The sequence below is a fragment of the Teleopsis dalmanni genome, chromosome 2, assembly GCF_002237135.1.
Source record: "Teleopsis dalmanni isolate 2A chromosome 2, ASM223713v2, whole genome shotgun sequence".
NCBI lineage: Eukaryota > Metazoa > Arthropoda > Insecta > Diptera > Diopsidae > Teleopsis > Teleopsis dalmanni.
The window spans coordinates 72,059,228-72,069,231 of NC_051847.1; the positions used below are offsets into that span (position 1 = coordinate 72,059,228).

The following is a 10,004-nucleotide window of genomic DNA, read 5'->3' on the forward strand; positions in this document are numbered from 1 at the left end:
TTCATTTATGTAGAAACAACACTATGGATTTAAAATATTGGATTATCAAGAAAACATGTTGGTAACGAGCAAAATATTGACTTATGGGGATCAAATGTACTTTCGGTTCATATGATGCAACGTTGCAAACTTGCTGACATATTAACTTGGTGTACCTGTAAAAGTTGATTTCTTAACAATATCAATTGTTAGTCAATAATGGGTTAACATGGGATTTAAGAGAGTTGTCATGATTGAAACATGATTTTTTATTTAAATATAAAAACTTTTTCTAATATATTACAAAACAAACTCAAGCTTCCCATACAAATGTGGACGTTTTTTCTGAAAGTAAGCAATTTTTTGAGGGAAAATTCAAATTCTATGATATGTAATCATGTTTGCAAGTAATCCATAAAATAATTTTTTAAACCAAGCCATGTGGAATAAACTTTTTCCTGAAATATTTCCGTGATTACTCCTAATGCACATCTACTGCAGTACAATTATTTTATTTTTTTTTTTATTTTTAATTTTAAAACTTAAAATTTATTTTATTTTTATTTTTCATTTGCATTGTCTGAATTATTATTGTAATATTCTTGCCATTGTGTCTTTATGGAATAATCGTAAGGGAAATTTAAAATATTACAGCGTTCATAAACGTTTTCGTGAACTCCGACCAGATTTGGTACCGCGCCAAATGACCGAGGGCCAAGCATCGAGTGTCAAGGTTCCACCTGAATGTATTGAGAAGATGCCAGAATTACGTGAGAATCCTTTTCGGCGCCGCATCTGTGAGGCATTCTCACGCGATGGTCAGGGCAGTTTATCCTTTGAAGATTTTTTGGACTGTTTGTCTGTGTTTAGCGAACAAGCGCCGAGAGACATTAAAGTCTTTTATGCATTCAAGATTTATGGTGAGTTTTAATTTAAAAAATTTAAAAAAAAATAAACTAAAATTAAAAAAAATTAAAAAATTTTGTTCAAATTTTAGTTTGAGTTGTCGTGTTTGTAAAATTGTTTGTAAAAAATATTCAAAATATTTTTGGTTTGATATCATGAATTTCGCTCCATTGCTCCATGGCTGAGCTTCTATTGTTTGCATTTGGCTTGCATATTTTTTTCTGGATTTTATTGGTATTGGTTGGTCGAAAAATAGCTCTCAGCTATTATTTTTATGGTTTTCAATTTTTATATTTTTATATTTTATATTTATTTTTACTTCTCTTATTAAGTGTAAATTTACAGTTGTTTTATTTGCTTTTGACATTTGAATGCATTTTCATTTTAAATTATAGTCCACTCAGCAGTCCTCGAATTTATTATTTATTTATCTCTTCCCAAAGTTCAAGGGCATTCCTTAATCGGAAGAGGGAAATAAATGGAAAATTCAATAGGGGAAAATATAAGGAAAATAATTTATATTAAAATTTTTTATTTTCTTATTTAATTTCATATTTTTCAAGTATTTTCTTGAAAATCATATCAACAATTTGAGAAAAATAATTTTTGAAACTACAAAAGTGAGTAAAGACTATACCTTTAAGCATTGAAAAATATTTAGATCAGTCAAGTTATGGAGTAGGAGGTCATTATATTACTTACAATAAATTTTTATTTGAATGGAAACATACATATGTTCAGAATACCCGATATAAAAAGTTTTTAAAATATTTTTATTAAATTTATTTTTAACGTCCATTTGGACGAAAGAAACTAAATTTTTAATATAAAATATTGTTTTCAGTTGAAGTCTTTTTATCGAAGAGTAGTAAAGCACAACAAAAAATTTTATTATTTTTGATTAATTTAATATTTGAGTATAGCCAAATACACAACATCAGTGGCTTTGGAAATATTTCTTATGTATTATTTAATTATTCGTAAATAAGTTTTTTAAACTGCAAATACTAACGATTGAACTCTTACTTTGCCAAATTTGAAAACATATTTATATACATATATATATATATATATATTTTTAACAATATACCTTTACTAGTCTTTAGTTCTGAATGAATATTTTATGTCAATAAAAAAAATTTGTATATATACTCGTATATTGGGTATAACTTTTAAACCTTAGGGTAGTTTTTATACATTTTTAAAATATTTTTATTTTTTTAAAACATTAGCATTACAAATTGAAAAAAAAAAATAGTCACTATTTGAACAAATATGCCAAATATATTTTTTTAATAGCAGTAAAATTTTATTTTAATTAATTTTATTTAATTGTAATTTAACGTCAGTTATGACGGTAGTGTGTATTTTATTTAAATAGGAACTATTGTATTTGTTAGAGAGGATTCGAAAAATAGTGAACTACAATAACAAAAATTCTTTTCTATTACTTTAATTATTATTATAACATTAATTATTATATTAAATAAATAATTAATCAAAAAAAAAAAATTTTAATTATATAAAAATATTAATCACCTAACTCGTTTCTCTAATAAAAACAGACAATTTATTTAGAATCAATTACCATCCAACTATATTTAATTTAATTTATTAACTTTATTGTTAATTGAATTTTAAATACCTATTATAAAATGCCTGTGCTACACGGTCCCGAATGTTGGATACATTGGACTAAATAAACTCACGAATATTACTGCTATATATATTCTCGGCCAGAGAACGATTGAATGGAATGAAAAAGCAAACAGTTTAACTAGCCTTCGCGCTTCAATTGACATCTGCCTATAAGTACTGGTGAACGTACGTTAGACCACTTATCACATATCTGTAAGAATAAAAGATTTGTTGAACTATAAAAATTCAAGAAGATGGATCTAGTTCATCTATAGGCATTTTTGCGAGGATTGTGGTATTGGTAGTAATTACTTGTTATAGGAGCCGATCAGCCACTGTAATCAACCGGCATACCAATCAACAAACAACTTAATACTTTATTTTGACAGATTTATAGTTTTCATATTGTTGATTACCATGTATTCCAAAGGGACAAAATCCGTCGAGAGTAAAAGTGGGTGATATGGTAAAAAACTGGGAGGATAACGTTAAATATCTCGGTTTCATGATGGACAAACGATTCACATGCTTTAAGCATGTTCAACTGAAAAGAAATAGCTGTGCCAAAATTCTTTATCACCTCCAATCGCTATTCAGAAATGAAAATCTCAATGCTAAGAACAGGAAACTGATATATAACCAAATAATTCGTCCGTCACTTCTATTTGGTTGTGTAGCATTTAGCAAAGCTTTAAACACTACTATTCGCCAGGTAGAAATGGCACAAAGCCAGGCTCTGAGAAGACTTTTCAAAGTATCGTGGTACTTTAGGACGAATGACATCCTCAGGGACCTCAAGATTGATCCCATCAAAAAATACATAAAGTATAGAGCCCTGAAATTATTTGCGAAAACTGACAGACTTATCAACACCGCGTTATCAAATCTCAGAATGGTTACAGGCTCCTCGGGGAGCTATGCGGATCTGAGGTCAATTATTGCTTAGTCTGATGAAGTGATAAGCATTAATCCCGTCAAGGCGTGAAAAGGAGTTTTGAAAATACCTCGAGTTAAGAAAGAGTAGAAGTGCTCAAGTGCACTGGCTTAAATAGAAATAAATAATACATTCATAGTGGAAATGAATAAGTTATTTATATATAGCAGTTTATTACTTTGTTCATATTACTAACATATATTCCTTAGCAAAGAAAGCAGTTCTAAGCTATTGGAGAGAACGAGTATACCCACAATAAATTATATATTTTTATTTTTATAATTTTATATATAATATACTTTTTATATATTATATCTTTAAATGAAGCGCCCACTTAGATCCATTATACAAAAATTTTGTTTATGGACTTATAGTGAACGAAATAAGTATTCACATAAATTAAAAGACCACATCTGGCTAAATTATATTTTCCATATTAACTTTCATAAATTCTAAAATATGTTCTTTTAATAAACCTCTTTATTATACACATTACTGAAATCTCAGAAAATATTTTATAAATTTACTTTCTGCTTAAATGCAACTTAATTAAAGTTCATATCTTTGTAAATTACTTAATTTATTTTGATAGCAGTTTTGCTTTGGTTTAAATAAATTTTTCGAAATTTTATTTTAGAAAATTTGTCTTTTCAAGTAAATTTACATATTTAATCCCAGCAAAGAGCTTTTTGCTATTTGGATATATGAACAGCACATAAATATGTGTACATGAATGTACAAACTGGATACGCAATCAAGGATCAAATAAAACGGAGCTTGAATGCCATAAATAAATGCACTCTGAAATGTGGTTCGCCTAACAAGGACCAAAGGGAAAAATTGGAAAAAATTTATTTAAATAAAATACATGCATGTGGCATGTAAAAATTTCATATTCGTAAAATTTGAAACAGTTTGGATTCGATATTTCAAAAACATTTATGTTTCATTCAAATGCTTTAAAAATTAACAATTCATTTACCAGTTTTTATGGTTTGGTTTACTAAACTTGAAACTTGTATTTTTATTAAATAAAATCTATTGGTAAGAGAGAGATTTTATAATTTGTATCTGAATATTCTATTTTAGTTAAACATCAAACGTATGTCAATAAAACTGCTTGTATTGCGTTAGGAAACTCTGAGAATCACATTATCTGATGTTAAAGAACTTATTTATTCTTGGTACCGACAAGAATAGGGTCCATGCTATAGCTATTGTGACTACTAGAACATTGTAAATTTAATACATTTCTTTAGACTTCTCTAAAAAGGCATTGAAAAAAAAATGTATATAATAAGTAATAAAAAGTTAACCTCAACTTTTATTTTTTTTTTGATAATTTCCAATAATAAAACTTCTTAATTTAATGAAGTATCAAAGCTAATCATCGTATTTTTTGTAGCACACGACTAAATAACTATCTTCAGACTCAATTTGAATAACTGTCTATCCGGATTTTGTTGTTTGTTAACTACTCCTTAAGTAATAGAACACTTATGTACCATATGGCTGTTATGTTGGTACACCCATATGGTACAAATTTCAGTGCCATCTGTCCATCAGTTTGTTAACAGCAGCTGTTAATGTGAGACTACCTCAAGTGCATTTAGCGATTTTTACTATAGAAAATTCTTGTTGTACGCGATTTTTTGACCAAACACGGCACCACTGTTATCGCTGAGGCACCATATTCCCCAGATCTGGCGCCGTGCGACTTTTTCTTGTTCCTGAAACTCAAATTGGCGTTTCGTGGTAAGCGTTTTGAGTCGATTGAATCGGTAAAAGAGAATTCGCTGAAGGAACTAAAAGCCATACCTTCACGGGCCTACGAAAAGTGTATGGAAGATTGGCAAGTCTCTTGTTAAAGGCTTTTGCTGACATCACTGCTACAATCCATCAAATATCATATTTTCACAATTAATATGTCTTACGTCTTTGACTACAATATTTTCTAGTCTCCAAAATGTTTATACACTTCATAATTAGTCTGAGGGATGGAGAGAATAGTGTTGTTGTTTTGCTTACAACTTCAAGACTTTAAGCAAATGACTTATTGTTTTTCGCCGCACTTCGTAATTATTGTTTTTTACGAAATGCACTTATTATATTTTATTGAGTAATAAATAACTATCCGCCTTATTGATAGACTCAAAAAGTCGATGAAATTTTACAACTACTGGAACAATACCGACAGGCAAGCTTCCAGGAGAAAGCAGAACCACTTAACATCAAACACAAGATAACAAAGACGAAACGATTTCAAACCATTTTTGAAGATTATTGTTATAGACGATGAAAAATATTCTAAATACGATAATATCCACTGCAAGCTATCATGGTCTAAACCCGAACTCTACAAACGACGTCCAATCCTGCATTAACGGCAAACTAGTTAATGTTGTGTGTTTAGCGGAATTGGAAGGGACTTGTCTAGCTGCTCCAGCCTATTGCAACGATTAATTTGGTGCTTTAATGCTCACAACTCGACCGCTTAAGTATCAGAATCAAGAAAGAACAGCCAGAATTAACCAACAGAACCGAAGTTGTGTGCCGTCATGACAATGCCAGGTCTTACAAATTTTTGATGACTCGAAAGAGATTGACGGAATTTGCCACCCTTCTATATTCAATATGCAGCCTTGCTTCTTATTGATATGAAAGAGTTGTGACCATTTGAAAGTAGGGTCATAGCGCATTTTATAGAGCGCAGTTCTCAGTTTGGGTTACTTTTACTTAAATGGGTGTTGTACACATTTTCTTCAATATTCTCTTGTGCTGAGTACTTTGATTTTTATTTATATTATGGTGGTCCTCTTAGTATAGCGTTTCTGTATGGTATCACAATGCATACGAATTTTGAGTTTCGAATACTTCGAGTACGAAGTTGTGACCCACTTCAGTACAAATCTCAATATGGAATTGTGACCCACTTGAGTACAAATCTCAAGTGGGTCACAACTACGTATTCAAAGTATTCAAAATTCGAAATTAGTAACTAATAAAGAACCATACTCAACGTTGACTAACTCTTTTATTCCCAAAAGTAATTTATTCACGTACCAGGAAGCTTTAAAATATCAGAATCGATTTGCCAAGTATTCGTTTTTCTGTGTTTGACTTTTTCAAGAGTTATATTGCGCTAAAACTAAAAGATTCCTGACATCATCTTTAGATATAAAATATCGTCATCAAAGAGATTCTGTTTAGAACATGAATAGTATGGACTTCTGCTAAGGTCAATAGTTCGTAGTCTTTCATAGTAGAATATCTCAATTTTGCCAGACCTGTTTATTTACAAAAGAAGTGTTCAATTATTTATTTTTTCTCTTTTATCTTGCAACTATTACACTTCTGGTTGAAGAGAAAACTAAATATTTTGTTTTGGATGCAAGTTTCCTCAGCAACTTTCCTAGTTCGATTTTAGCTCTTTGGAATAGAGTTTTCGTTCTCGACACATTATAGTCTTGTCATGTTAGTTTGGATTTTTCATATGTCATCTTAGCATTCCATTTATGTTCTACTAATTTTAAATAATTAATGTGGATATGATTTTGAGTCAATTTTACTGCGATCAGTACTTCTTTTTCTCATGAAACATAAATACTGATTCTCTTCTGAAAAACAAATTTAGATCACATTGTTGTTTTTCATTTATGTTCCATCAATATGAGAAGATAACTTTCGATCAATTTTGCAGCACCTTTTAATGAGACCAGTATTTGTTCTTCTGCAAAGAATGCTTCTGGTCATGATCCAGGTATTTCTCCAAGTATTCATTTCTGTCTATTTTGGGTGCTCTAGAACTTAGTCAATTATATTGTGTATTCAGTAATCAATAAGATTACTTGAATTTTGCATTGCTCAACTCGCTTTCTTTTTGCACTAGGGTTATTAGCTTTATATATTTATAAATCATTGATTCTGAATTATTGTTTCTTACATATTAAAATCACTATTCTACAAATGTAGTATAAGACCTTCTATTTTAAAGCTTTATACACCGTCAAACCAGCCGTCATTGGAGAGGTGTGTCCGACTTCATAACACATTAATATGTACTAAAGCACACCCTCTTCGGAAAGATTCATTCCCCCTGGAACTTCGGGAAGGGTCTCTTTCGCCAATATAACGTTCTACTAGTTATTCGCAGTTTAAATACATTTCACTTTTGAATAACATTCGCTCTGTTTAACATGTCATTATTATATATGATTATTTTTATTATTTATAATTATGTGCATAATTTTTAATATACATGAATGATAATAAATTATATTGTTTTACTTTTCCATTTTTATTAAATTATTTACTTTTGATTTAACTTCATTGTTATTCACAAATTGTGCTCAATAACTTAAAATTTTTAATAAAAAAGTTTTTCCTATACTAACATATACTTTTCCATAAATATTTTTTCAATTTAATAGATTTTGATCAAGATGGGTTTATTGGTCATGGTGACCTTATGTCGTGCCTCACAACGATGACTAAAAACGAGCTGAGTCCTGAGGAGCAGCAGCAAATTGCTGATAAAGTTATTGAAGAGGCCGATGTGGATGGCGATGGCAAGTTATCCTTTTTGGAATTTGAGCATGTCATCTTACGTGCACCTGACTTTCTATCGACATTTCATATAAGAATATAAATGCAAATAAAATATTTTTCAATATTTGTGTTTTCATTGCTTTCGATATGAGTAGATAGAACGTAACATTTAAAATAAAATCAGAATCAATTTTGGTTATTGTTCTGCTTGAAGTGCATAAGTGCATAAAATTGCATTGCTTCCATTGATGCAGTAAGGAGCAATGTCAACATTGGGTAAAGTTTTTAAATTGCAAAATAATAAAAAATATTATTTGGACGCATCAGTTGCATGTTTGCTCCTGCAATTTCCTTGCATCTGTGGTCGTAACTGCCTTGCATTTTCAGTCCTTCCCATAGTTGGTTGTGGTCATGTTTGCTCGCATACCGCAAATCATTTACATTACTTTGGTTTTGCTCAGAGATTTATATTAAATACCTTTGCGATATTTGCAAATTACAAGTGTACACTGTACATATTTTCAACATTGATAAATATTAATTAATTTTCTCTGCTTCATTTAAGCCTATCACATATAATTTATTGTAAGTTAACAATTTTGGAAATTGCTTCAGTAAATAAAATTATTGCTGGAGCAAAATAATTCAGAGTGAATGTATTTATGCAGATAACAGATTTTCACTGAAATAGTGATAAAAAATTGTGATTTATTTCAGATATCTACATTATTTAAGATATATATCTATTCAAGTTTGCAGTTCCCAGATTTATACGAATATAACATATTGTATTACTGATAAAATCTAGTAAAAATATATATTGTATCCTTGTCCAGTATTTTGAATACTTTTAAGATTTATTATACTTATTAATATGGATTTAATATGTTTGAACTCCATGTCAAACACTTCGTATCCGCTATATACTAATACCACGATTTGCGTTGATTCGATTGCATCCCCAAAAATATGCTTTGGCTTCGATTTGCGTCGTTTTTTAATACATGCGTACAGAGGGAATTCCCACTTCATTCCTTGTAGGAGACATTTTCTAAAAGGGGACTTACATGTATTAAGTTTTTAGTTAAAAGGTGTCAGTTTACATTTGTGTGGTAAAGTTGAAGGGTAAATCCTTGGAAGAAAAGTTAGACACGTTAAAACGTTTTAAACTAAAAGAAAAATCTGCTCACATTAATAGAATTCTGGGCTTAGCTCCAACTACTGTACGAACAATTTATTATCGTGATGCGGACAAGATAAAGGACTATGGAAAAGCTGCCATATATTTGCAGGTCAAAGAAATTACAAAAACTAGACGTCTATTTAGTTTAATAATGGACTCCATTTGGATAAAAAATCAGACTTAAAGGTTCTGTCGATATTCGATGAGTTAAAAAGTAATTCTCCATCAACAAGTCAAAAACCAGAATATATTTGGCAATTAAATATGTGGAGAAATGTGTTTCGATTCGGATTGTTTCGATTTGCGTCGCATTTTGTCGGTCCCAATTAACGACGCAAATCAGGGTATTATTAAACTGACTTTAAACCAAGTGCTTATTTTTATAAAACTCAGGAAATAATTAGGACAAAACGGTAGTGTGTATTATTGTCTCTTTAAGTTCCGCGAATCCGTTAATGCACTACACTGCCACAGAACGTATAAGTGCATTGTGGCGGATATAACATCAATACAGCATTTACTCCAAAATTGAATTTAAAAAGTTGAAAGCCTCATAAAATAAAATACAATACACCTTATACTATTAGGACTTAAGTACATAAATGATATGAATCAAAGAAAACTTGAAGTGAATATGAAATCTATTGTTATTTTTGTAGAAAGTGTTGTAAATGAACCTAAAGAAATTTAGAATACCACCACATTTAATAACATCTATTGCTTTTATAATTTAAACTCATGCGATTCAATACTCGTACTGTACTAAACTAGTATCCTGTCAATCGCAAGGGACGAACAAATAAGATGTGCGAAAAT

The 10,004-nt window shown here is 30.0% G+C and overlaps 1 protein-coding gene across 1 annotated transcript; it reads left to right on the top strand.

Moving 5' to 3' along the window:
* Nucleotides 1-599: 599 nt before the first annotated feature.
* On the top strand, nucleotides 600-8,053 carry LOC119685665 (calcium and integrin-binding family member 2-like; the record flags this gene model as incomplete). Its single annotated transcript, XM_038100016.1, is given in 2 exon segments — nucleotides 600-899; nucleotides 7,888-8,053. Coding segments are annotated over 2 exon segments (383 nt in total), but the record flags the coding sequence as incomplete, so codon positions are not given.
* Between the last annotated feature and the right edge of the window lie 1,951 nt (nucleotides 8,054-10,004).